The sequence below is a fragment of the Marmota flaviventris genome, chromosome 2, assembly GCF_047511675.1.
Source record: "Marmota flaviventris isolate mMarFla1 chromosome 2, mMarFla1.hap1, whole genome shotgun sequence".
Classification (NCBI taxonomy): Eukaryota; Metazoa; Chordata; class Mammalia; order Rodentia; family Sciuridae; genus Marmota; species Marmota flaviventris.
Genome location: NC_092499.1, coordinates 29183799 through 29210943, shown reverse-complemented (window position 1 = coordinate 29210943; position 27145 = coordinate 29183799). Strand labels below are relative to the sequence as shown.

General features: G+C 40.7%; 2 protein-coding genes across 13 annotated transcripts in view; one reads left to right on the top strand and one right to left on the bottom strand.

Annotated features, from left to right (window-relative positions):
- Positions 1–12406, top strand: part of Znf410 (zinc finger protein 410) — a 37527-nt gene extending 25121 nt beyond the window's left edge. For 4 of the 8 annotated variants that reach the window (XM_071607683.1, XM_071607685.1, XM_071607682.1 and 1 more), the window contains 4 exons: positions 1454–1579; positions 3009–3149; positions 4560–4687; positions 11799–12406. In XM_071607683.1, coding sequence (XP_071463784.1) covers positions 1454–1579; positions 3009–3149; positions 4560–4687; positions 11799–11846 — 443 coding nt within the window. In that variant the 3' untranslated portion in view covers positions 11847–12406. The remainder of the gene's footprint in view (positions 1–1453; positions 1580–3008; positions 3150–4559; positions 4688–11798) is intronic. The other 4 variants (XM_027931498.2, XM_071607686.1, XM_027931501.2 and 1 more) reach the window with 4 other exon arrangements.
- A 224-nt stretch (positions 12407–12630) lies between these two features.
- Fam161b (FAM161 centrosomal protein B) lies at positions 12631–26976 on the bottom strand. 5 transcript variants are annotated; one of them, XM_027931497.2, is made up of 10 exons: positions 26850–26976; positions 23817–24136; positions 22528–23078; positions 20479–20825; positions 19598–19725; positions 16954–17118; positions 16636–16735; positions 14898–15040; positions 14077–14224; positions 12631–12792 (listed from the first exon to the last, which is right to left on the bottom strand). In XM_027931497.2, the coding sequence occupies exons 1-9, from the start codon at positions 26901–26903 to the stop codon at positions 14086–14088; spliced, it is 1947 nt and encodes a 648-aa protein (XP_027787298.2). In that variant the 5' UTR covers positions 26904–26976; the 3' UTR covers positions 12631–12792; positions 14077–14085. The 5 variants fall into 5 exon arrangements, with proteins under 5 accessions (XP_027787298.2, XP_071463779.1, XP_071463780.1 ...); XM_071607678.1 differs by lacking the exon at positions 12631–12792 and having other exon boundaries at positions 12853–14224; XM_071607679.1 differs by lacking the exons at positions 12631–12792; positions 16954–17118 and having other exon boundaries at positions 12853–14224.
- Between the last annotated feature and the right edge of the window lie 169 nt (positions 26977–27145).

Here is a 27145-nt window from a genome sequence, read left to right as displayed (position 1 = left end):
TTTCTTCACAACCTTGCCAACACTTGTTTTTGTCTTTGATTGTAGCCATCGTAGGGATGTGGTTATTCTGTAAATTTATTTGGTCAGTCTCTGATGGCTATCTGGAGATTTTCCAGATAATGTTTTCAGGTAGAGAGACGTGGTTTCATTTGATGGGCTAGTGGTTTCCAAACACGTTTTTCTTACACAAAGGTAGCATAGTATGTGTATAGTTCTGTAGTTATGTATATATATTTTTGTTTGTTTTTTGTGGTGCTAGGGATTAAACCAAGGACTTTGTGTATGCAAGGCAAGCACTCTATCTGAGCTATATCCCCAGGCCTAGTTATGTATATTTTTGTTTTAACCTGACAGTACTTCCTGGATTCACTCCATATCTAATGTATAGAAATTTTCACTATTCCTTTTTGTAGATTCGTTCATAATATTTCACCGTGCTTATATTCTGTAAATTTATTCAGTCACTCTCTGATGAATTTTGTATTGTCTTTAGTCTTTAGCCATTTAAAATGATGCTACCGTGAATAACCTTGTACATAGATGTTTAACAATTTGCCACTGTAACTCTGGGATAGGTCACCTTACAAGTCGAATTCCTAGATCAAAGGACAAATACATTTGTAATTTTTCTAGATAATGTCTGATTCCCTGCCTCAAAAGTTGTAAACTTTTGTGTTGTCAAAAGCAATGAAAATTGCTGCATAGTGTTTTTATCAATTGTGTAAATTTGTTCCTAGCATTTACAGGTTGGAAGATTTTATTTAAAAATCTTCAATTCTAGTGTCTCTTTAAAAAAAAAAAAAGAAAGAAAAGAAAAAATATATCAGGATCTGATAGTGCTAGGCCTCAGTCCCCACATGGCAACACCAAGGCGGCAAGGAATAGGTTCAGGGGATGTTATAAACCCAGAGTTGGAATGCTTGAGGAGGGTACATGTCCTAGAGGTCCATTGATGGCTATCTGAAAAGTAAAAGCTGGGTGTGGTAGTGTATACTGTAATCATAGCTACTTGGGAGGCTGAGCTGGAGGATCACAAGTTTGAAGCTGGTCTGGACCACTTAGCAAGACCCTGTCTCAAAACAGAAAATAATTAGGGATGGGGATATAGTTCGGTAATAGAGTATTCTGAATTTGGTTTACGGTACCAAGGAAGCTGGTTAAATACTTCATGTGGTTGCCATGATCCTATACTAAAGAGGCTGTTTCAGAAGGCCACAGTACAGTGGATCTAGAAAGGACTGAGGCTTGAAGTAATGAGTATGCTGACCCTTCCTGATTTCCCCATGTGTTGAAAGTTAAGAGGCTGACAAAGGTGGGGAATGGGAGAAGTAACCTCTTGTGTTTAGTTTAACATTCTCTGACCCTCTTCATCTAAGTCTTCAGTCTACTCTCTTGCCATCAGAATTGCATCCCATCTTTTTGGCTGCCCTGTCTAACCTAATCCTTATTTTAGGAGAGAAGCCTCATCAGTGCCAAGTCTGTGGGAAGACCTTCTCTCAGAGTGGGAGCAGAAATGTACACATGAGAAAGCATCACTTGCAGCTGAGAGCAGCTGGGAATCAAGAACAGGAGCAAACTGGTGAGGAGGGTGGGGACATAATGGAGGACTGTGTCTTCTAGGTTCAGAGAGCCAAGTCACTGGCCTGCTTGGTTGTCTGGAGATTTTCTGATAATGTTTCAGGTAGAGAGACCTGGTTTCATTTGATGGACTAGTGATTTCCAAACATAGCTATATAATACAATCATCTGTACACTGTATCCTTTCCTTTCCTTACCCCCCCCCCCAATCCCCTTCCCCCAAGGGTGCTTTACCACTGAACCACATTCTCAGTCCTTTTTAAGACATGGTCCACTGAGTTTCTGAGCATCTGTCCATATCCTGAGGCTATCCTCAAACTTGCAGTCCTCTTGCCTCAGCCTCCCAAGTTGTTGGGATTACAGATATATACCACCATGCCCAGTCACCGGCATTTTTTAAAGCATATATTTTCTTATTACTCATTCTCTTGTCTTCATCCATACAAAACAAAGGAATTTGAAAATGAGATAAAATAAATTTTAAGATCCCAGAATCTGTAGTTTTAAAAATTTCCCAACACAGTTAACAGTGGTGCATGCACAAGAGAAGTGGAAGACTAAGACAGGAGGATCACTGGTTTGGGCAACTTAGTGAGATCCTGTGTCAAAATTTTTTAAAAAGGGCTGGAAGTTACCTCAGAGGTAGAGCATTTGCCTTTCATGCATGAAGCCCTGGGTTTAAATCCTAATACCACACATACACACAAAAGTTCCCCTAAGAGCTGGGGTATCACTCAGTGGGTAGAGTTCTTGTCTGTTGTGATCAAACCCTGGGTTCAGTCCCTAGCACTGGAAAATCATCATCATCATCATCATCATCATCATCATCATCATCAAAAAACAAATAAATAAATACAAGTTCTTCTAGTAACATGTGCTTGTTTTTCCCAGCTACTTGGGAGGTTAAGGTGGGAAAATCACTTGAGCCCAGGAGTTTTGAGATCAACCTGGGCAACATAGGAAGATCCTGTCTCAAAAAACACCTGACAAAAACCATAAAAGTTCCCTTAGTGAGTAACTAGTTCTGGTCCATGAACCAGCATTTGGAAAGCATATAATAAAAGATTTATGTATAACAAAAGTTTAAATGTTTTTTAGATATCATTTGAATGTCTTTTGCCCTATCTTTAATTTAATAACTTTTTATTCTTATTCCTTTTTCATGTCTTCCTTAACCTATTATTCATTCCAAGTACTTCTTTCTGGGTATCTATTCTTTCCATTTCATATGCTATTTTTTAGATATTGAGCAAGATATTATCCCCAATGCTCAACTTCCCTTCTAGATTTCTTCTCATTTCCTGAAAATGGGTGAAATGGGATGTGGCATCCAAGATATAGATAAAACTTCTAGCTTCCTTGTGAAGGAAGATGAGGACCTGGCCTAGCATTGACTGCTGCATGTCTCTCACACCCTATTCTCTGTGCAGCTGAGCCACTAATGGGCAGTAGTTTGCTTGAAGAGGCTTCAGTACCCAGTAAAAACCTGGTGTCTATGAATTCCCAGCCCAGCCTTGGTGGAGAGACCTTGAACCTACCAAATACCAATTCTATCCTGGGAGTTGATGATGGTAAGACTTGTAATTCTCCTGGGGGAAAGGCTGCAACTTGAGGCTAAGGAATGGGTTGACTACAGAATGGAGATTTCTTGTGAGTAGCTATGGTATGATTGAGTAGCATTTGTGTTCTTATTCACTGGGGTGGATAGTGAATCTGTGTTTTTTTGGATTTTTTGAGGGTTTTTTTGGTTTGTTTTGTTTTTTTAAATCATTGAAGATGATGTACTCCAAAGATAAAGAAAAAAAAATTTAAAGGGAAAATTATCTGTAATCCTAGCATCCTAGGCCAACTCTTTCTGTCTTTCCTATTGCAGTTATGGAAGAACTTAACTTTTAAAACATTTAAACAGAACATAACCAGGTTTTACAGAGGAGATATAAAGCAATTTCTCCATACCTTCAAAAGCCATATCTTCTGGAGAAAAAAAAAGGGGCTCTCTAGGAAACAGTTGCTCCTCTCTGGTATAGAAATTTCACCCAAGTTACACAGGCCAGGCCCTCTTCTCTGAAAAACTTACCAGGTGAGGTCAGCATGCATTTATTCAGTGCCTACTGTGTGCCTGGCACCATGGGAAAGAATAAAATTAGAATAGGGACCTTAAAATCCATTTGTGATAGAGTAAATGAAAGAGAGTGTATCACCAAGCCTTAAATTATTCAGTATAGAGTCTGGAAGAGCAGTGTAAGCCACAAAACACATAGAGGATAAATGAGTTGAGAGCTAAGTGATTTATCTGTAAATTGTTACCAGAAGATTTTTATGGTGATCTCACTTGTTTATATTTTAGTATGAGGTCCTGTGTTTTAGGTATTTATATCTTAGTTTTGGGTGTGACTGTGTTTGTGTAACTTCTGTGTGGAGCCCATATGGGGCTTGTATGCTACCACAGTATGCCTCCTCTTGTTTCATGAATAATCTGAGTAGATAACCAAAGCCAGAGGCACAGGAATTGCATGAAACTGCTTTGCCAGCTCTGAGGAAGGCACACTGAGTGAGAACTTTGAAGCCAGGATTAGCTTAAGTTCTGGACCTGCACGTATTGCACTACTGGAATTATTGGTGACTGTTGCAAGGGCTGGTCAGATTCCCTGATTTGCCTGCCTGAACTTCATTTGGCCTGTTTCATACCCCATTATAGTCCAAGTAACAGTGGTAAAGCCATATTACTCTAAATTGGTTTGTTGAAAAATTATCAGTTTCTGCATCAAGAATTCTTTTTCTTTCATCCTTCTTTTTTAATACTTTCCAAATTTCACTGGTATTGATTATCAGGCAGGAATTAATTTGAAGAAATATAGGAATGTGGGATTCACTTTTTCACAGAACAGTTTTTAGAGTTTTTCTTATTGAAAGGCTTGATGCGGCATTAGGTATATCTGAGAATTTACCTTTCATTGAAGATTCATTTTTCTGTTTCACAGAGGTGCTCACTGAAGGATCCCCACGTCCCCTGTCTTCAGTGCCTGATGTGACACATCACTTGGTGACCATGCAGTCAGGGAGGCAGTCATATGAAGTTTCTGTTCTAACTGCAGTAAATCCGCAAGAGGTAAAACTGTCTCTTGCCCTGTTTTGTTTCTATGGTGACGTAATGAGAGTGATTGGGAATCTAGTTTAGAGGAACTGAAAAAATTCTTTATAATTTCCATTTCCTGGCAACTTTGACTGGAGTTTCTTCCTTTAAGCTAAGCAAATCCCGCTTGCTAAGAACTTGAGTATTAGGGTCTTGTGAGTTGGGAGATAACTCTGTCACAGCTGGGACTCTCACTTTTAGAGTTCCTTTATGTATATTCTTTAATCAGTGATGTCTGTTACCACTGTTTTCTGCCTCATTGTGGATACTGTTTTTTATTGTATAAAGAAAATAACATCTACTGGGTGCAGTGGCACTGGCCTGTAATCCCAGCAACTCAGGAGGCTGAGGCCTGAGGATCTCAAGTTACAGGCAAGCCTGAGCAATTTAGTGAGACCCTGTCTCAAAATAAAAAATATAAAGGACTAGGGTAATTTAGTGGTAGAGCACCTTGGGTTCAATCCCCAGTACCAAAGGAACTGGGGATTGAACCCAAGGTGCTCTACCACTAAAGGAAATAACATCCTGGAACAAACCTTTGAGCAAAAAAAGCTTAGTAACAAAACAATTCAAAATAATTAACATTCACCTGCTCTGGTTATAGTCTAAGAGATGCCATACTATGCCAACTGGGCATAAAGGAATGTGTTCAGTTGCTTGTTGAATGAGAATAATTAACATTAAGGAGGTGTTTCAGATTGATTTTAGGTTCCTACTCTATGGTCTTGGCTCAGACCTAAAGAGTAGAATGGGAATCAGACAGGCTTCTGAAATCTTAGGATATTTTATTGGTCTAGTGTCATGTGAGTACATGACTTCATCACAAGTTTATTTTAATTTTATTTTGAGACAAGGTCTTGTTAAGTTGCCCAGGCTGGCCTGAACTTGTGATCTTCCTATTTCATCCTCCCCTGTCACTGGGATTATAGGTGTGTACCACTGCACCTGGCTGTGTATTAACTTTTGCCAAAAGTTAAGTAGCTTGGATCCCTTAGCTGTTTAAAATAAACTTAGCTATTAGTTTATTTTTCAGTGCTGTCCCTTCTTTTCCCCCTCTTTCCTGTCATTATAATTTTGCCACAGTGAACTTCTACATTATTCAAATAACTGTGCATTCTATATTGAATATTCTCAATTGTTGTAAAATATTCCTTGGGATCCCCAGGATCACAGGATTCTGGGCATTGTGCTAATGCTCTGCCGGGCCCTTTCTTTGTTCATTCATTGTTGTGACCCTTTCAAAGCCTTGATTCTATTATTTTGAATATTTTGCTACTGGAATCATTGGTTCAATCTTAAGTCATTTCTTCCAGGTTATTGCTTTGAAACTAATTATCTGTCTCACCTTAGGAGCTTTTTCTTTCTCCTTCATTTTTGCCCTTCTTCATTTTTCTGTTTTCAAATATATGTTTCAGAAGTTTTCGGGGTGTGTGGTGAGAGATAATAGTACAGTGAATCTATGCACCTGTCATTCATTTGCAGTAATTAACTTTATACTCTTTTTTAACCCCCCCCCCATCTTTGTTGTTGTTGCCATTGAGTTTCTGCTGGAGTATTTTAAAGCAAATTGTTGACATATCTGTAAATTTTTAGTATACTCTCTAATAGACAAGGACTTTCAGAAATAGCTATCTTTACCAAACCCAACAAAATTATAACTTATTGATATCCTCTGGTATTTCAAATATTCATGTTCTTCTATTTTTTTCTTAAAAGTGTCATTTTATGGTTGGTTTACTTGAATCAGGATTCAAACAAGGCCCATATGTTTAATTTAGCTCTTAATTTTCCTTAATAATCCCCTCCTTACCTTTACTCCCCCCTTCCCCTATAGTATCGTTAGCTATTTAAGGAATTGGGTTATTTGTCCTGAAGAATTTCCCTTAAGAATTCTAGTTTTGGCTGATGTACTTTTAATTTCTCTACCAGGTTTCCTAAAAACACTTATAGTTACATTTAGAAGTTTGGTTAGATTCATTCCCCTCCTGCCTTGACAAGAATATTTTACAGGTGATGCTCTTGCTTCTCATTACATCTCATTGGGAGGCACATGATAGCACTCACTCTCTTACTAGTCTTAAGAATAACTTGTAAGCCAGGTGTGGTGGTTTACACCTGTAATCCCAGGCGGCTCAGGAGGCTGAGGCAGGAGGATTGCTAGTTCAAAGCCAGCCTCAGTAAATTAACGAGACATTAAGCAATTCAGTGAGACCTTGTCTCTAAATAAAATATAAAATAGGGCTGGGATGTGGCTTAGTGGTCAAGTGCCCCCAAGTTAATCCCTGGTACCTACCCTGCACCCCCCAAAATGACTTATAGGTTATGTAAAAGTTTGGCAACTATTATCGATCATGGCCTAGATCTCTTTTTATTAAGACTAGCAAAATGGGATACCTGAAATGGTCATTTCAGAAAAATAATTTCCAGGAGATCATCATGCATTATAGGTCAGATCTATAAGAATCTACTAATGAACTTCTAACTCATGTAAATATTGCTTTAAAAATAACCAGACTATGTGGTGCATGCCTTTAATCCCAGTGACTTGGGAGGCTAAGGCAGGAGAATTGCAAGTTGAGATCACCTTGGGCAATTTAGCAAGGCCTTATCTTATTTTTACCTTACACAAATTATCCTATGACAATTTTTTTTTAAAAAGCATACAGCTTTCCTATACCAATAAATACTTTTTAAAAAAATTGAAGCAGTTCAGGTAACCCCATGTAAAATGCCAGACATATAAAACCTTACTTCATTCAACTGATATTTGTTACATACTTGATGCAAAGCACACTTTAGGATGCTAGTTATACAATAGTAAACACAATATTGCCTATTTCAGCTTACAGGCAGGCCTCTATCTTTTATAACTTCATAACTATATTAATGGTGTCCCAGGAGTTGTGCTGTACAGAGAGGTTAGAATGTGAGGAATGGGAGATCAATAAACCAACAATTTTTAACAGTGTAGTAAGCGCCTATATTAAGAAAAGTCAGAGAATATATTTTAGAGTTTTTAAGTTGAGACCTAAGGGATGAATAGAAGTCATCTTGATGGAGGAGGTGGAAGAGTTACGAAGAAAATAACTTGCATAAGGGCAGCACTGTACAAGGCAGAGAAAGGGAGCGGGATGCATCTCTGAACCCCAGATGATTGAATATGATAGGACATAAAATAGGTAGATGGGCTGGAACAGAAACATGAGAGCTGGAAAGATAAGCTGGTTCCTTCTCTTTTTTTAATATTTATTTTTTAGTTACCAGTGGACACAATATCTTTATTTTTATGTGGTGCTGAGGGTTGAACCCGGTACCTTACGCATGGTAGGCAAGTGCTTTACCTCTGAGCCACAACCCTAGCCCCTAAGCTGGTTCCTTCTTTTGTTTTTTTAGTTTTAAAGAGAGAGACAATTTTAATATTTATTTTTTAGTTATTGACGGACACAGCATCTTTTGTTTTTGTATGTGGTACTGAGGATTGAACCCGGGCCACACACATGCCAGGCAAGCACGCTACTGCTTGTGCCACATCCCCAGCCCTAAGCTGGTTCCTTCTTGAAGGACTTTCTAAGACATAATTTTTGTCCTGGGGGCAATTGGGAGCTACTGCATGGGTAAAATATGATCATGTTTACATATGTAGAATTCTAGAAATAGTAAATTTGTTCATTTGAACCTAGGCACATGGGTCTTGGCATTGACTTGTAGATGCTGCCTACTGACAACCTTAGGCAGACTCGGTAACATAGATTGCCTAAAAATCAAAAGAGGAGCCAGGTGGTGGTGGAGCATACCTGTTAAGCCCAGTGACTTTGGGACGCTGAGACAGGAGGATTGCAAGTTCAAGACCAGCCTCCAAAATGTAGTGAGATCCTGTCTCAAAATAGAAAAAGGACTGGGAATGTACTGTAGTGGTAAAGGTACCCCAGGTTTTACTCCCTAGTACCAAAAAAAAACTTATTAAAAATAAATAAATAAAAATCAAAAGAGGACTTGGAATATAGCTCACTGGTAGAGGACTTACCTAGCATATGCAAGATCCTGGGTTGATCTTCAGTACTGTAAAAACAAACAAAAGAACACAGTAAGTCCTTTACCCCCCAAAAAGCTAAGGGTCTAACAGCCCCTAAGTACCCAATTTCATAATGAAAGCCCTGAACACTTAACAGAAAAATATTAACTCAAAGAGGAAATTGCTGCCCTTAATGTAACTAAAAATCCTGCACTATCACTTTTTACCTCATGTGTCCTTGTATATTTACAGACACACCCTCTGCTGAGCCCCACATCTCTTGCCTTATTGTCTTCTCCTTACCATGGACGTTTCCACTGTGTAGCTCCTCTTCTTTTCTAGGTGGGCATATCATATTCTCTAGTAACTTCATTTTAATAAGGCATTCAAGGCTCCAGGCTTAGTCTTCTTCCTAATCCAAGGACTAAGTACTAACTGTTCTTTGCTCTGGTGAGTTAGTTATGTTGATTTCTAAGAATTCTTTTGAGCTGAAGGGGGGGTAGTTCAGTTGTAGAGCACTTTCTTAACATGCACAAGGCCCCGTGTTTGATCGCCAGCACTTGGGAAAAAAGCAAGGTCAGATACCAGAGAAGATGTAGGCTATTTGCAGGTTTTAAAACAACACAAGCTGCTTCTTCCATCTGCTGTTGGAGGTCATCATGCATTGTAGATCAGATCTATAAGATCTACTGATGAACTTCTAACCCATGTAAATATTGATGTAAAAATAACCAGACTATGTGGTGCATGCCTTTAATCCCAGTGACTTGGGAGGCTGAGGCAGGAGAATTGCAAGTTGAGACCATCTTGGGCAATTTAGCAAGGCCTTATCTCAAAAAAGTGATGGGGAGGACTGGGGATATGACTTAGTAATAGAGGGCCCCTGGGTTTGATCTCCAGTACCACAAAAATACCTTAGCAAGAATATCAGAGGTCAGCTAGGCACAGTGGTGCATGCCTGTAAACACAGCAGCTTGTGAAGCTGAAGCAGGAGGATCACAAGTTCGAAGCCAGCCTCAGCAATTAAAAAGAAAAAGGACTGGGAATACAGCTCAGTGGTAAAGCACCTCTGGGTTCAATCCCTAGTTTAAAATAAATAAATAAATAAATAAATCAGAGAACAAATCAGGTATCAGAAATTTCATGGAAAATGTTAAAAAAAAAAAACTTTGAGCCAACTCTCATTCAAATCCAGGTATAGTAGCACAATTCTGTAATCCCAGTGACCCAGGAGGCTGAGGCAAGAAGATCACAACTTCAAGGCCAAGCTCAGCAAGGCCAACTGCATATGGGATAATATTAAGAAATTACTGTTACTTTGTTTTAGCTGGGATAATGATATTGTGATTATATTTTTATAAAAAGTGCTCATCTTTTAGATATCCATAAGGACGACTTATTTATGACAGAAATCATTGAACAAGAATTTGCTTCAGAATAGTTTAGTAGATTAGCAGTGGTGGTGGCAGGGAAGGGATGAGTTGAAATGAGTTTGACTCTGAGTTAATGTCTGTTTAAGCTTAGTGAAGGACACATGGATCCATTGCACAGGTTTCTGTGTGCCTCTTAATCCATAATAAAATGTTTTGTTTCAAACAACAACAACAAATTTTTAAAAAGTCTGGGGATGTAGCTCAGTAGTAGAGATCTCTTGCATTCAATCCCCAGTATCAAAGGTGATGGGGGGAACTTATTCAAAGGGTTCAGATTATATAATTTCCGGTTTTTCTTAGTATTGCCTGAGGTCTCCTCTAAGAATTAAAGGACTCATTGCACAGGGCTGATTGCAACCTGGGCTTTTGGACTCTTACCCACTGAAGGTCATCCCAAGTGAGGTTCCATATTTACATTGAGTTTACATTCTTGAATTCAAGAACCAGTATAGCTTTGAACCCAGACAGCTTCAACTATATCTTAGAGTATTTTCCAAATAAATCAAAGCAGAAAACATAATTACAAATTCTGTTTGTTTCTCCAAAAGTGCCATTGCTGAGTTTGAGTGCAGCCTTATCAGAATCTTGGCCTACATTCTACATTTCAGTGCTGGGGATCAAACCCGGGTCTCTGTGCTAGGCAGGGGCTCTACCACTGAACTATATCCCCAGGCCAAAAATACACCATTCTTATATCCGTACCACACAGCATCAAAGGAAATTTATGGTTTAAGTTTTGAATATTTCTTTAAACTTTGTTTAAATTTTCTTTTAATTCCATCATTAAATTCTGCTATATAAATTACCTTTATCCAAATTAAGATCACCAAATAAATACATATCAAGCTCAAGAACTTACCTCATTTGATGTTAAGCCTAATTTTTATTTTGAATTTCACTGAATTGCTCCCATCTCACTTTTTAAAAAATTTTTTTTAGTTATACATAGACATAATCTTTATTTTTATGTGGTGTTGAGGATTGAACCCAGTATCTCACATGTGCAAGGCAAGCGCTCTGCCACTGAGCCACAACCCTGGCGCCATTTCACTTTCTTTTTATAATAATATAGGAAAATATATGATTTCGTGATTTATATTACATGAAACCTCCCTTTGAACAGAAGCCTTACGTGTCAAGTAGAATGTCAGTGTTTGCTGCCACCCTCAGAGTGTCCCTCAGGACTATATCCCTTCATCAAAGGAAAGGTATTCTTTTAAACCCTTTTCAGCTCTTAGGTCTTATAACAGAACGGCTCCTTTCCTGCTTTCTTCTCATTCAGGTTTCAGTCTGTGTTTTGGCTGACACAAACATCTAAAGAGTTTTAGCTCCACTATTTCTGATTTCCTTGTAAGTTACACATTCCTCCATCACTGATTGGTAAGTAAGTGACTATTCAAACAATAGATCTGTTTATAGATAGGATATTTTATTGCCATAGTTCATATGACAGCATCATGAAGTGGCCCAAGTGCTGTCCCAAGGCTAATATATGAAAAAGATCTATCAGTCTATGCTTGTCTTTTGCTTCAGAACTAAATGCCCTTCACTTACCTCCCAAGTGTGTTCCCTACCCTTCACTCTTAACCCTTGTGCTTATTATGAATTAATTTTCCTATAATTCACCTATAACCTATTTTAGATATGCTTTCAATCTTTTACAGTTACTAAACCAAGGAGATTTAACTGAAAGACGGACATGAGCATGGGTGCTCCTGGAAGAGCAGCTCTGATCCCAGAATGCATAGTGGGAATAAGGATGCAAAGGCTCACGACCTGCCAGAACCAAATGAATATGTGAAGGACAAGACTCTACTTTTTCCTGTTTATCTTCCCTGGCAGAGAAAATGGATTATGAGAGCTTTTCTTCAGCCACCATCTAATTCAGACAAGGAGCCAAGCAGTGATCGTGGGATGGGTAACAACCTGCCTCTCTCCCCACTGCAAAATTTTGGGATAGACTTTTCCCTAAAGTGAATTCAATTACGTGTTGGCTTAAGTTTTCCATTATGACTGGTTGAGGGGAGGTTTTCCTTTGAAGAGCTTTCATCCCAGATCCAGCTATCTTTTCACAGGGATGAACAATGTCCTGTCACCAACTACGGAACTTCACCAGAAGTTTTCAAGATGCCTTGTTGCTTTGAAGAAGGGAGTGATGTCAGTTCTGTCTGCATTCTCCCTTTAGCAACCTGAGTTAACAGACTCTCAGCCATTGGGCTGCAAAAAATAAATTACTTGAATCTCCCCTTGGCCCAGGCTGAGGTACTGTCTTGTCCTGTACACCTCTACTTGGTCACTTTGTTTTCTTTGCTTATGGAACATAATAGTAGCATGTTAAGAGGTTTTTGTTTTGTTTCTTAAGTTAAAAATCACATGATCCATTTTTCCCTTTAAATAAAACAGCCCAGGCAGTTATTTGGTTCTTGTTTTAGACAAAACTTGTTTCCTTATAGAGAAAATAAATAATTCATTCCTTCTCTTTAAAGATAGAACACTGATTTATTGTTAGGATTCCATGAGGTAAAGCAGAACTGAGGAGTCTTAGGAAACATGAGTGTCTTCATTTCTAACTAGCAAACCCAGATGGTTGTTTGAGAGTATCCTTCTGTTACCATCAGAAAAGACCATGTCTGCATCTGAGAAAACAGCAACAACAACAGATAATTTTGAATTTTTTCTAGAAAGATAATTTGTTAAAAAGATATTCATACTCCTCTTGTGCTATGTGGATTCAGTTCATGGCAATTAAAATCCCAGTGTTTGCCTTCTGCAGTCTTACTTTGATATTGGATGATTCTCACCCTGGGAAGTTTTTGTCCTCTAGGGGACATCTGGCAATATCTGGAAACACTTTTGGTTGTCAAACTAAAAGAAAGTGCTACTGGGATATTGTGAGTAAAGACTAGGGATCCTGCCTATAAAGGACAGCTTCCTCTCATAACTACCAATTAAAAAAAAAAAAAAAAATCCCAAAATATCAAGTGCTAAGGATAAGAAACCCTGAACTAAAGGTTGCAAATTTGTCATCCCCCATGGGCTAAATCTGGTAAACAGATGTGTTTTATTTTGCCCACATAAAATAACTTTGGCAGCTGATACCAGGGATTGAACTCAGGGGCACTCAAACACTGAGCCACATCTCCAGCCCTATTTTGTATTTTATTTAGAGTCTGAATTGCTTAGTACCTCACTTTTGCCGAAGCTGGCTTTGAACTCTCAATCCCCCTGCCTCGCCTCCCAATCCGCTGGGATTACAGGTGGGTGCCACCATGCCTGGCCTAAATAATTTTTAATTAGTTGCCAAGATGCACATTTCTGGCTTTGTGTGTGTGTTGTGTGTGTGTGTTGTGTGTGTGTGTGTCTGGTACTGGAGATTAAGTCCATGGGGAGTGCTCTGCCACTAAAGCTCTAGCCCCCAGCCCTGGCCTTTTTTTTTTTTTTTTTTTTTTGTTAAGACAGGTTCTTGCTAAGTTTCTGAGGCTAGCCTTGAACTTGTGATCCTCCTGCTTCAATCTCCCAAGTAGCTGTAACATTTCTGGCTTCTGATGACAATAGCTGATGTTGTAATTCTGGGCCTGTATTCTAACAGGATTTATGCTCTCTGGTTCCTTACTATCTCCTATCTTATATCTACCCCATTTAACTCACTCATGTTTCCTGAACAGCCCTGATTAGCATTTTGGCTTGTGTTCTTTTTTCTATAGTTGCTCTTAAATGTCAGGTACAAAGTAAGACCCCTTAGGTCTGGGTTATGATCCCTCTATCCTGAGCTTCTCTAATTTGATTCTTTAAAAACATTCCTGTTATCTGTCACTCTTCTTTTCCTTATTCTCTAATAGTAGCAATATTCAAACTCAAGTTTTGCCTGCCTTGACTCAACCCCTAGTGAGATATTTGATGCGCAAAAGCAGTAATGTTACATGAGCTGATTAGGCCAATGATTTCAGATGGTCTGATGATTCATAATACAGCTCCTCCAATTCTTTTTGGGGGCTTAGAAGCTGTTCTAGAGATCCTTCTAAATCCTTCTGTGGATCATTGATGCTGAGGTTTGTAGTTTCATAGATGCTGCAAAGTAAATGAAAACATTATGAAACAGAATATTTTAAATTAAAGGAAGCAATGTATAAAGTTTAAGAATGGCCTCAACTTTTTCCCCCCCCCCTGTATGAGGGATTGAACTTAGTAAGGGCAGTCCAGCTCTTTTTTTTTTTTTTTTTTTTAATATTTTTTAGTTGTCAGTGGGTCTTTTATTTATTTATATGTGGTACTGAGGATCGAACCCAGGGCCTCACATATGCCAGGCAAGCACTCTACCACTGAGCCACAACTCCAGCCCCTTAGATCTCACTAAGTTACCCAGATTGGTCTCAAACTGGTGATTCTCCTACCTTAGCTTCCTGAGTCACTGGGATTACTGGCATATGATGCTTGGCTATAAAGAGACATTTCTGTTTTGTTTTTGGGAATTGAACCCAGGGTACTTTACCACTGAGCTACATTTCTACTCCTTTTTATATTCTGAGGCAGGGTTTTACTAAATGGCTGAGGCTGGCCTTGAACTTGCAATCCTCCTGCCTTAATAATCCCAAATTTTATGGATTGCACACATGTGCCACCATGCCTGGCTATAAAGCACCGTGTCTAAGGGGAAAACAGGAATTAGTGGAGGATATACTGGAACTTGAGAAACAGAATTGAGAATAATGGAGATGCTATCCTTTTCTCCCTTTCACTTTACCTGGGGGAATCCTTGGCATTAGACTCCTCCTTCCATTGTACAGCCCGGGTGCCTCGACTCTTGTTCCTCACAAAGTCTTCCTCCAGTCCAGCCTGCTTCAGGGTGTCTCGATACCGTTGTTCTGCTTCTTTCCTGGCAAGGTCCTGAAGGATAGAAATTAATCTGCTGTAGCTATCTTGTGAATTGCCATCTTAATCAGTATCTCTACAATAATGTCCCTACCACCACCTCCAAAACTTAGTGCTTGACAGATTTGCATAAAAATTAATGTTTTTCAAGCTTTAATGTACAATTGAGCCCCAGAGGATCTTGTTAAAATGCATAATGTTAATCTGAGATGCTGCTGTCACTCTGCAGCTCTAAATTGTTATCTTCAGCAACATCACTGGGAGGAACCTTTAAAACAACCACTCATTTTGAGATCAAAATCTGGGATCACCATACAACACATTTGAATTAGGCATAGTGTGGCTGTGAATAAAATATAACCATTGATATTAGATTTAGATTTCTTTAGTTTGAAACAGATCATTTTTCAAATCCGGTTCCAATTGCAGAAGAGGCCTGCAACTCTAGCAACTCTATGTCTTCAGGAGAAGCCAACTATTAATTTGGGAACCACACCTTTAAAAACGAGGACTTGAATTTGTGGGAGATGAAGTGAAACTCAGATGAAAAATGGGGGACTAAAACCATTTTAAGATTTAAAGTTCTTTATTTATTTTCATTTTCTTATTTTTTGGCACTGGGGATTAAACCTAGGGCGCTTTACCACTAAGTAACATCTCCAGTCCTTTTTTTAAAATTTTGAAACAGGGTCTGGCTAACTCAGGGCCTCATTAAATTGCTGAGACTGGCTTTGAACTTTTGATTCTGCTTCAGCCTACTGAGTTGCTGGGGTTATAGATGGGCACCACTGCACCCAGCAGTTTATGATTTAAAAGCAACCAAACCATTCTTAGGAACACCAAGACAGAAGAAAGTAAGGTGCATTGAGAACATTCTTAACATAAGGATGATAATCTGTATGTGAATGTTAATTTTTGCTTGTTTTAGTTTAAGTATTATTCAAGAGCAAAATTGTAGTACTCTGTTTTTCCTAGTGTGTTGAAAAAATCTGTAGGGATCTAAAGACTAAACCTGCTTGACACAAATTAACATAAAGAGGAAAGGTCGGCTTGAGATTTTGAACAATGTGAGTTGCTAAGTAAACCCAGTCAGTCCAGTGTGTTGGTGGCATACAGGTGTGCTTGGGGAAGGGGGTGGACCTGGACCCCTACATGCCTAGATCCTGCAATATCTACAGGATGGAGCTAATACTCAGAAACTGGAACCAGCCACTGTGGAATCCCAACTATTGTCTGAAACTAAGGGAAAAGGGATATAAAGAACATGATCTCAAACTGCCTGGGATGGTTTCCTTTGTGGGCTGAACAGACTTGCTTAGGGAAGTCGCAACTGAGTTCACCTTCCCCTTAAGTCTAGAGAATATCTTCAAATGATTCTTTCACCTGAAAGCCAAAGTTAATCTAGAAAGAGCCTTGTGGGGTGTTTGTGAGCATCTGAACCCATGAAGACCTATATTTAAGGGGGAAACATGTAGTAATAAAAGGTGTTTCGATTTAGAATATCTGAATCTTAAGGAAATGATCAGTGCCCACATACTAAAATTGTTTCTTAACTTCTAAGCTCACACTCATCCAAGCAGAAAAGAAAATGAGTGGTAGTTGAGTTTTACCTTGGTAACTTGTTCGAAGAGATACGGTCTCTTTTGTATTCTCTTCTTCATTTCCTCCAATTCTTTCTTATACTCTTTTGCTCTTTTACGGTCATTGTTCCTGGAATTGATAAGATTTCTAGAAAGAATTCCATCTTTTTCAATCTAGAATGCCCTTCATTTATGTTGTGTTGAGTTATTCTAACTCCCATGTGTATTATAAATTCCTAACTGCCTGGCAAAATTCTTGACTCCCTGTGATCACAGAAGCTTAATAACTCCACATATTCCGGGCAACCATATGTTGGATCCCAAGACCTGCACCCTTTTGACACTAACCGGTTCTCTTTCAGCTTTTCTTTGAACACCTCCTCCAGGCTTTTATGGGGATCCATGGCTTTTGCACGCAAGGTCACAGATTTAGACATTGCTTGACACTTCTTTTTGTGCATCTCCAACCACCGAATGCTCTCATCTACTCTGTCTTTTTTTTCAAGTGAACTTCTAAAGGGAGAGAACAAAAATAAGAGTACAGATAATCAACCTGGGTATATTTAGAAGCAATCGTAGTACTCTTTCTGGAAAGTGTTTTTTTGTTTGTTTTTTATGAATGAGGCAGATAATTGACCATGGTGCCATTTTCAGGAACAATAAGCTTCTGGGATTAAATGCATTGGGAAATGAAACCTTTCCAGCATTATGGGAAAAGTTCATTCATTGAACTCGAGATATGTATATCCTTAAATAGCCAAATACTCAGAAAATCTGATAGGTTCCTCACTTATCTGGAAACAATATTAACAACTACCATTTGCTGGGCTACCCACCCATGAATCAAATACTATTACATTTCATGTAATCTTCAAAAGGGCCTCATAATGTAAAGACTGTAAGCTCCCCTTTTACAGAGGAGGAGTCTGAGGATCAGTCTCCAACATGCCAACAGGAAAGCCATGATCAGAACCAGAATCTCTGCCCTTGAACACTGTAAACAGTGTGCAGGAAGGTATTTGGGTTTGTGTTTATTTTTTTTAATATCTTTTTAGTTGTTTTTTTTTTTTTAATAGTATCTTTTTAGTTGTTGATGGACTTTATTGTCTTTATTTTTATGTAGTGCTGAGGATTGAACCCAGTGCCTCATGCATGCTAGGCAAGCATGCTACCACTGAGCCACAACCTAGCCCCGGGTTGTGATTCTTTGTGAATACAATTTGCATATATAAAAAGAACTGGAAATTAGCCTCCTTCAATACCCACTGAAAATTTGGGGTCAACCTGCAGCGCTTGGTTTGTGTAATTACCATTCTACAAGATTCTATGGCGAGTTCTACCAAAAAGAAAAAAAATTAAGGCCTGCACTGGGATATGTATATTCATTAAGAAAGGGCATGAAAATTTAATCAAATTCTGAGCCAGGTGTGGTGGTGCACGCCTGCAATACCAACTACCCGGAAGGCTGAGGCAGGAGAATTGCAAAGTTTGAAGATAGTCTGGGCAATTTATTGAGACCCTGTCTCTAAATAAAAATAAAGGGTCAAATATGTAACTCAATGGTAGAATTCTGGCCTAGCAAGAGCAAGGACTTAAGTTTCAGTCTCCCATACAAGGGGGAAAAAAAAAATCAAACTCCAGGGTTAGTGATGTAGCTCAGTGGTAAGTACTTGTCTAGCTTGCGTGAGATCCTGGGTTAGATCCTCAGCACTGTTTTTAAAAGAAGAAGCTGGGCATGGTGGCACACCAGAGGCTGAGACAGGAGGATCGTTGAGTTCAAATACAGTCTCAGCAATGGCAAGATGCTAAACAATTCAGTGAGACCCTGTCTCTAAAAAAATACAAAATAGGGCTGTGGATGTGGCTCAGTGGTTGAGTGCCCTGAGTTCAATCTCTGGTACCAAAAAAAGGGAGGGAAGAAAGAAAATGTCCAATTCCTTACTGTGGGAACAGAGATGTGGGTATTCTCCGTAGCTGGCTGGCTTCTTGTTCATGAGCCACTCTTATTGGGCTTTAGGAACTGATGCATTTAAGGGATGCATTTATGTCTTGTGGATCTTAAGTACATTTCTACAATCCCTCTTGCCTGCAGGAGCCAAGTAAAATCTACTTCCATGGAAGCCCCATGGGAAGGTATTTAGAGGTACTAGATGTTAGTCCTTTCCCAGGACTATCCTGCTTTGCTTTACCTCAGAGGCCTGAAGGAGAAGGAACTCTCCTGGGGGACTGGCTCAAAGAGAACAATACCAGAATGAGGTCAGCTGAAGAGTTAAAAATAAACAGGCTGGGCTGGAGAGTGTACAGCTCAGTGGTAGAGTTCTTGGCTCAGATGCTCAAGACTCTGGTTCTATCCCCCGCCCCCAACACTGCAAAAACCAAACAAACAAAAAACTCCTACTTCCAGACTCTGACATCTCCCTAAGATGACTCTCAGAGCATTTCTAGGTAATCAGTGTTTCATTATCTTTGTGACAGGTTCAGCCACCTGCTATCACACTTTTCTGAATTCTTGTTCTTTGTGGCTACCACCCTCTTTTTATGTATAGGCTTTTATGCATGTTATTCTGTCTGGAACTCTCTTTCTCTCAAGCCTTCATATGTCTAACTCCCTGTCATTCTTTAGATTTCATCTCAGACATTTTTCCAAAAGGCAAGAGACCCCTGCCCCAGGCTGCCTGGTGCCCTCACAGTACTCTTTACAAAATACAGTAATAGCATCTGAGCTTTTCTGTATTTCAGACTAGATATTACACTTTAGGTTTCTAAAGGATCTTCAGCCTTAACATTGTGCCTTGCACCAAATAAGTCCCCTAGAGAACTGAGTGGTGGCTAGCCCCAGGCATGGAGACCACATGTATTCCTGCCCTGATCAAGGAATCTTTCAACCCCTTTGTGGTGTCTCTGAGGACAGGTGAGAAGGCCTCACAGGAAGGTGGATTCCAGAATTTTACCCAGATCAGAGCATTGAGTCTTATGCAGCCTGACCACTCACCTGACTGCAGATTCCCTCTTCCTGGTGGCATCTGTGATATGCACAGGGAGGGTGTTGGTGGAGAGGGAAGCAAGGCCACTCAGAGAATGACTCCTTGTTAGGAGTGTAGCTGGTGGCTCTGGGGAACCCTAGAAGAAAGGAAAGCTGGTATTGGTGGAATAGCATGTATGACTAGTTTCTGTCTTAGTTGAGATTCAATTTCAGTGAAAGACTGAAAATGAGAATCTTTCATTTTATTCCTAGGAATAAGACAAAGATAATGAGATCTCAAGGTTAGTAACCAGGACAAGACTAGGATAATAACCGTAAAGTTTTTTTATCAAATGATATTTCCTTGGAAATTGTATAGGGACACAAGCAATTGATCCCAATTCCCTGCCTTCCAGACCTGCTTGTGCATATATCTGCAAAATCCTTCTAGATAGAGGGAATGAAAAGGAGTGCTCCTGAGGTCTTAAATTTGCAGGAATGTGGATCTGCTTACAACTGATATGCCTAGACACAGGAGGCTGAGACAGAAGGATCCCAAGTTGAAGGTCAGTCTTAGCAGCTTAGTAAGACCCTGTCTCAAAATTTTAAAAAGGCTGGGGGAAAAAAGAGTTAAGGTTGGGCTGGGGATGTGGCTCAAGCAGTAGCGTGCTTGCCTGGCATGCGTGTGGCCCAGGTTCGATCCTCAGCACCACATACAAAACAAAGATGTTGTGTCCGCCGAAAAACTAAAAAATAAATATTAAAATTCTCTCTCTAAAAAAAAAAAAAAAAAAGAGAGAGAGTTAAGGTAGAAAAATGTCATGAGAAGTGCTTTCCTTCAAGCCCCAGGCCCATCATGCATTTCATGCCCCAGGAGGTCCTGGCCCTCCCACAGTTCCCTGGGCCCTCACCCTCCTTCCTTCAGTGGTGGAAGCATCACAGGATCTTGGAGAATGACGCAGGTTGGCGGTCCTCAGCAAGAAGGGCTTGTTGCGAGTTGCCTCCCGGGTTTCCTTTCTCTTGGCAGCTCTTCTCTGGAAGGCTTGATATAGACCCTCATGGTCAGGAACAACAGGATTCACCTGAGGTTGGAATCCAAAGTCAGGCTGCAGAAAGCCAAGCTTTTTCTCCTGGGTTCGGGCAGCTGTGCGGGGCTGTGAATCAGCCCGGCTACTAGAGGAGGCAACAGGGGAGGAGGCCTTCCGGAGCATGTCCAGGGCCCTCATCTGGATGCGAATTTTTCTGAGGAGCTCGGCTTCTGTGGAGAAAGAATCAGGGCAGTGATGAGTACATACAGACCAAGCTTCACACCAAAGCACCAGCAGTAGTGTGAAGTCAACTGTTAACTTTTCAGGAACACTGTAAACCCACTGACATCCTGTGGGAAACCTGCATTTGGCCACAATATAAAGAAATGGCAAAATTTTACAAACTTAAAAATTTTTCAAAAATGAGTTTGCTTTTTTTTCTCTTTTCTGGAATGTCATTAGTATACAGTGACCAGGCCACCACTGCCCATGCTAGTCATACTGCAGAAACAGCTACCATTTATGCTTGTTGGGCACTTTCTACAACTTCCTCTTTAGAGACAAAGCAGGGGAAATCAGGCCATCCCCCTGCTTCTCTCCAGCCACTCAAATGCCCACACCCTTTGCCCAAACAATTGTCGAGTCTTCCCTCTCTCCTATCAAACTTTCTGTATCTTCCTCTTTAGCCTTTCTCTAGCCTCTCTCTTTCCTTCATCCCCACTGTTAGTTTCATGCTGTCTAAACTGAATTGTTGAAGTGGCCTATAAGATCAACATCTCTCCAGTTTTGCTGCCACCTTTAATTATCTACAATAGCAAGTGATCTTTCTGAACTGTGTATCTGATCATGAGCCACCCTACTTAAAACCTGCCAGTGCCCTTGGGATGGAATCCAAACTCATCCAAGTGGCCAGCAAGTCCCCTCAGAGCTTTCTTATACCTATCCTTCCTCCCTTGTCACCCTTCTCTGATCCTCTCAGCTTCCATCTACCTCCAGGCCACATCTCTACTTGGCTCTTCCTCCTCCCTCTTCACCAAATTAACTATGGTTCCTCTGTCAGGATCACCCCAGAGCTCACTTTCTCTGGATCCCTCCTGAACTTCTCTCTCTCCTCACCACACACTGAATTAGGTACTTTTATTGTATGCTCAATGCTTCCTCCCTTTAATTCTTACAAATGACTCATCCCATTTGTTTTTGCGGCTGTTCTGTGGTACTGGGGATTGAACCCAGGGTGTTCTACCACTCAGCTATATTCCTAGTCATTTTAATTAAAATTTTATTTTAAAAATTTGGGGAAGGCAAAATCTCAGTGTAACATGATAGCCATTTATTTCTCTGCCTGTTGAAAGCCCAGTGAAGGCCCAGCCACATGTTGTCTTAGACTGGAGGTGACCTCCACCAGGGCTTGTGGGCACATGCAGCAGGGAGAGGGAAAGAGCTCTCATCTCCTTAAAGAGAAAAAAAAAAATGGGGGAAGGGTACTGGGGATTAAATTCAGGGGTGCTTTGCCACTGAGCTATATCCCCCAGCCCTTTTATTTTTTATTTTAAGATAGAGTCTTGCTAAATTGTCTACACTGGCCTGGAACTTGAATCCTCCCACCTCAGCTTCCCAAATAGCTGAGATCACAAATGATTTATCCCATTTATAATTATTTTTCTATTATCTGCCTCTTCACATGTCTACAAACTCCATGTTTGCTTATTCATCTGAGAACAGTGCCTGGTAAGTACCATATGTGGCTGTGGAATGAATAAAGCCTGAGGCCCTTATTCACATGTATTTTTTAACCCTCCCTCATGGCCTACATTGAGCCTGCAGCCTCTAATGGGTCCACCCAGAGAGCTCATCTCCAAGCCAAGCCGACTAACCAACTGGGTCTTTTGGTACCCACAAGCAGGAGGCGGCAGGTGGCAAGGATATCTTTACCCTCGAGTTTGTCTCCAAGGGCTGGTTCCAGAATGGACTTGGGGATCCTTCTTATGGCCTTCTTTGGGGGGACCGTAGCCTTCACTGTGGCAGCCAGGTCTCTCTGTCGTGCAGCTTCCTTTCGCTGCTCCTCCTTCTCCAGGAAGCTGAAGGGCCTTAAGGATGAGAGAAGCAGTTCCTTCCTCTTCTGGATCCCTGCCTGTCTCTGGGCCTCCCTACGCTCCATGATGTCCTGGTAGAGGGGTAGGTAGACATGTGCAGGTACAGGCTGTGCCCGGAACTGTCTGTGGCACTCAGCCTCCTCTTGGCCCTGCCTCTGGGCCTGCTGCCTCTTCTGCTCAAAGGAGGCAGGTGAAGCCAGCCACTGAGCTTTCTTTTGGGCCTCCCGCAGTGTCATGCAGAATGGTTGAGGGACGGTGATGGACGATGTCCAGGAGCTGACACTTCTGTGCTGGGAGTCAGGCTTGGAGCCTGAGGGCGGCTGGGCCTGAGCCTTTGGAAGACCTGAAGAAAGGCTGTTCAGGGAGCTGCAGCGCCTTGTGGAGTCACACCTGTGGGAGAGAGCAGGTCTGTGTGTGGAGGACTGGGCAGTCAGGAGGCCCTGCTGTTTCCTGATCCTCTTCCCCAGGCCTCTTTGCCAGGCAAGCCACAGCTAGCTTCTCAGCCTGATCTCACAGCCCCATAAGCCTCTATACCCATAACTCTTCCATGAGGCCTCCCCACTCTTCCCACAGGCAATCCTAGCAGCCTAGTAGAAACGTTCTCAGAATTGATCCACAAACTGCCATGTTTGCACTCTTATTTGCATATGACAGAGAAAACAGTGCAATGGGTCAAAGCAGGAATTTAGAATTAGATCTAAGTTAAAGACCTGCTTCAAACCTTAAGATTATGAATTTCCTCATATGTAGAGTGACAAATATAATATCCACTTATAAGGTTACTGGGAGGAGAAAGCAAATACTAAATGAGCTAAAGTATGCATCACATAGCCGAGTTGGCCAAGGTCAATATACCTTGTCATTCTTGGGGAAAGGGTTGTTTAGGAAAGACATTCCTTTAATCAATTCTAATGTTTCATTGAACTAAGAGTTGCCCACAATGATTTAGGATTGCTGGTAGGAATCAAAACAGTTGGTTGGACTCAAAACCTGATTATGAGCCAGACCCTGCCTAAGTAGAAATTTGCAGACATGGTCTCTACCTGACAAAGGAAGATATAGCCCAGAGACATGGCATGACTGCCCCAGAGTGGTGGAGTGGGGTAGCTGTTGACTGTAGAGCCTTACCTCTGAGATCCAGGGTACTGGATCTGTGGCTTCCCCCTGCCCTTGTCCTGGAAGAAATTCTCTAGGACCTCATCATCTTCAGAGATGTTCTTATCACTGTCTGAGTCAGCCTGAAAAAGGGACTCCAACAGACCCTGTTTGTCCCTTTGCTTTAGAACCTGTAGGGAGTCATAAAAGCTTCCAGTTGAGACAGAGGTGGACTCTGTCTCATCCTCTAGGCTGAAGAGCTCATGGAGTTTTCCAGCCCTGGGTAAAACCATACCATCCCCAGACAGTTTGTCTTCTGCCTCCGTGTCAGAGGAGGATTGGGGGGAAAGTATCTAAAATGGAACAGAAATAAACTGTGAGTTAAACTATAATTTCTACAATCTTCAAAACATAATGATTAATTTCACTTTGAATAAGTCTTAGTATATTAGGGATAAGAGGAACAAATGTGTTCCTTGCTCTAAAGAAATTTCACATCCTGGTATACAGATGTGCTTGGTTGTAGGGCAGGAAAGGGAAGCAAAGAGCTAAAGCATGTTCCCTATCCCTGCAGTACAGTAAGCAGACCCCCTAACCTGCACCATGCATTCTGACCCATGCATTCTAGGAATCCTACCCAGGACCTTGGGCACACTCTGTACCCACTTTCCTTGAGATTTACCCGTTGTTCTTCTCTTGTTGCCCTGTTTAGGCCCCTGCTTTTCTCATGTTCTAACTAATTTCTATTCTATCACTAGAAATGGATGATTAATAGGACAATGTAGTCTAATGGAAAGAGTGACATCCTAGAAAATGAGACACCCAACCAACTTTTAAATAATTTATTCAGGGGCTAGGGGTGTAGCTCAGTGGTAGAAAGCTTGCCTAGCATGCTCAAGGATCGGATTTGTCCCCAGCACTGGAAAATGACAACAACAAAACTTCATTCATTCATTCATATAGAAAATATCTGTTGGATATCTAACACACTGGACTGAAAACAAGACAAACAAAGTCTCTATTCTCAAGAAGCTTACATTCTAGTGAGAGGAGACAGAAAATTTAATAAGATCACATATTCAAATAAAACCATAAACACTGAGGTTATAGAGTGATGGGTTACTTATGGAAAACTTTTATGTTGATAAAATCTATTAGAGTCACTAGGAATATATCAATAATCAGAGTGATGTTTATTAATTATAGTACATCATGGGAAACAATAAGGAACCTGGTGTGTGCGTATTAGTGGCAGGGTTTTAGTGTTGGCTTGTCTTAGGAAGGTCATAAGAGGATGGGTGCAGTCATGAAGTAGGAACAATTTAACCTTTTCTTTTGGTATTGGGTTTTTGTTGTTTTGTAGTACTGGGGATTGAACCCAGAAGAACTCTTTCACTGAGCTATATCCAGCCCCTTTTTTAAACTTTTTATTTTGAGAAAGTCTTGATAAATTGCCCAGGTTGGGTTGGAATTTGTGATTCTCCTGCCTCAGCCTCCAGAGCGGCTGGGATTACAGGTGTGTGTCACCACACCCAACATGGGAATGGTTTAGTGAGTGGGTAATTGAGCATTTTTTTTCCCTGCAGGGATAGGTAAGTAACTGTTAAGTAAGCATTATCATTTAGAAGAAGGGGTGTTAGTAATTTTGTAGCTATATTATGGCCCCAAGAGAAACACTATTTCCTGCTGATTTTGCAGCTGGCTTTATCTGTGTCTGTTATGGTCTGGGGGATACAAATGTTCCTTGACGTATGATGGGGTTATGTCCAGATAATCCCATTGTAAACTGTTAATAAGTAAAAAAACAAATGCATCTAATACACCCAATTTAATGAATGTCCTAGCTTAGCAACACAGCATACTATAGATTATGTTATTCATCCTTACAACTGTGTCACTAACTGGGAGCTATAGCTCTCTGTCTCTCTACCAGTATGGAGAGAGTATGATATTGCTAGTTAGGGTAAAGATCAAAATTCAAAATGTGAAATGTGGTTTCTACTGAATACTTAGTGCTTTCCTACCATTGTAAAGTTGTAAAATCATTAGATGAACCGTCATAAGCTGGGGATATCTGTGCTTTCTCAGTCCTGAGCTGATTTTTATTTTCTCATTATGGAGGAGTTTTGGATTGACACCCAATTAATGAAAAGGAACCAGTTTTGCTAAGATTTGAGGTAAGAATATTCTGGAGTCAAGGAACAGCAAAGGTAAAGGCCTTGATGCAGGATCCTGGAAAGGAAAAGACTTGAATCTTATATAAGAAAGAGAGCCACTGTGACTGGAGCATGGTGGCATTAGATGTCCTTTGAGAGGTTGGCATGGAGCCAGGATGTAGAAGATGAATGGTTGCAAAAGGCAAATCAACTGAAGGCAGGACACTGCATTCCTCCAGGGGATATATTTGGTTTCACTGGGTTCTGTAAGGTCCAACTGTGATAGAATGCTAGATTCTGAGGCAAAGCTGTGTATATGCTGTAGTCCTGGCTATGTTACTGAAGAGCAGTTGTCTCGGGCAAATTTCTTTAAAAAAAAAAAACATCGTTGTTGATATTTAATTTCCATAGCATACAATTCATTCAAAGAGCATAATCTGATGGGTTTTAGTTCCGAGTTATGCAACTATCACAACAAATTTTAGAACATCTTCATCGCCCTGCCCCCCCCCCCCCAAAAAAAAACCTCCATACCCTTTAGTAGACATTCCCTAATTCCCCTAACTACTAACCTACTTTTTGTCTCTATGTGGATTTGAGGGCAAATTTCTTAATCTTCCTATGCCTCTGTATTCTCTTTTACAACATAGGGACAACAACTGTCATAATATAGATGAGAGGACAAGCAAAAACTGAATTCCACTGTTGTTGTCCAAGAGCATGGCACAAGTAGTTCGAATCCCGAAGACAAGAATCCGCCTCCCAAGGCCTAAATGCTGCCAATTTTAACCCCCAACCCCTCGGTGACATGCCCCTGCCTTCTGTCTCCAAGGCAACGCCAAACAGTTTCCTCACTTAGGGATTCGTTTCCTAAGCGCAGCCCTGCTACCTCTCTTCTTTCTCTCCTCACCTGACTTGTCCACTCTGCCCCATCAGGGGATCCTGCAGACCTTCCTACAGTCATCTTCTTAGCTAGGCAGAAGGAAACAGAAGCGGAGATAAAGGCGGCGGTGGCAGTGCTACTACACCCCTTCTGGGCTCTACGCCCCTTCAAAAGCCTCTTATTGGCTTCTAGGGCGTCCTTATACTTAGTCCCGCCCAAGGAAGTAAAAATCGTTTTCTGATTGGCCTGGTTCCTTCATGCGTCTTATTTCCGGTTCAGAGGGCACGATTGAAGCCCTACGGGATTGGAGGACTCTGCTCCGG

Coding starts and splice junctions, on each gene's coding strand:
- Fam161b (XM_027931497.2), bottom strand. CDS start 26,903: ATGACTGTAGGAAGGTCTGCAGGATCCCCTGATGGGGCAGAGTGGACA. Junction 20,826..22,527: donor CCTTGGAGACAAACTCGAGG/GTAAAGATATCC, acceptor CTTTCTCCACAG/AAGCCGAGCTCCTCAGAAAA. Junction 16,736..16,953: donor GAAAAGCTGAAAGAGAACCG/GTTAGTGTCAAA, acceptor TATCAATTCCAG/GAACAATGACCGTAAAAGAG.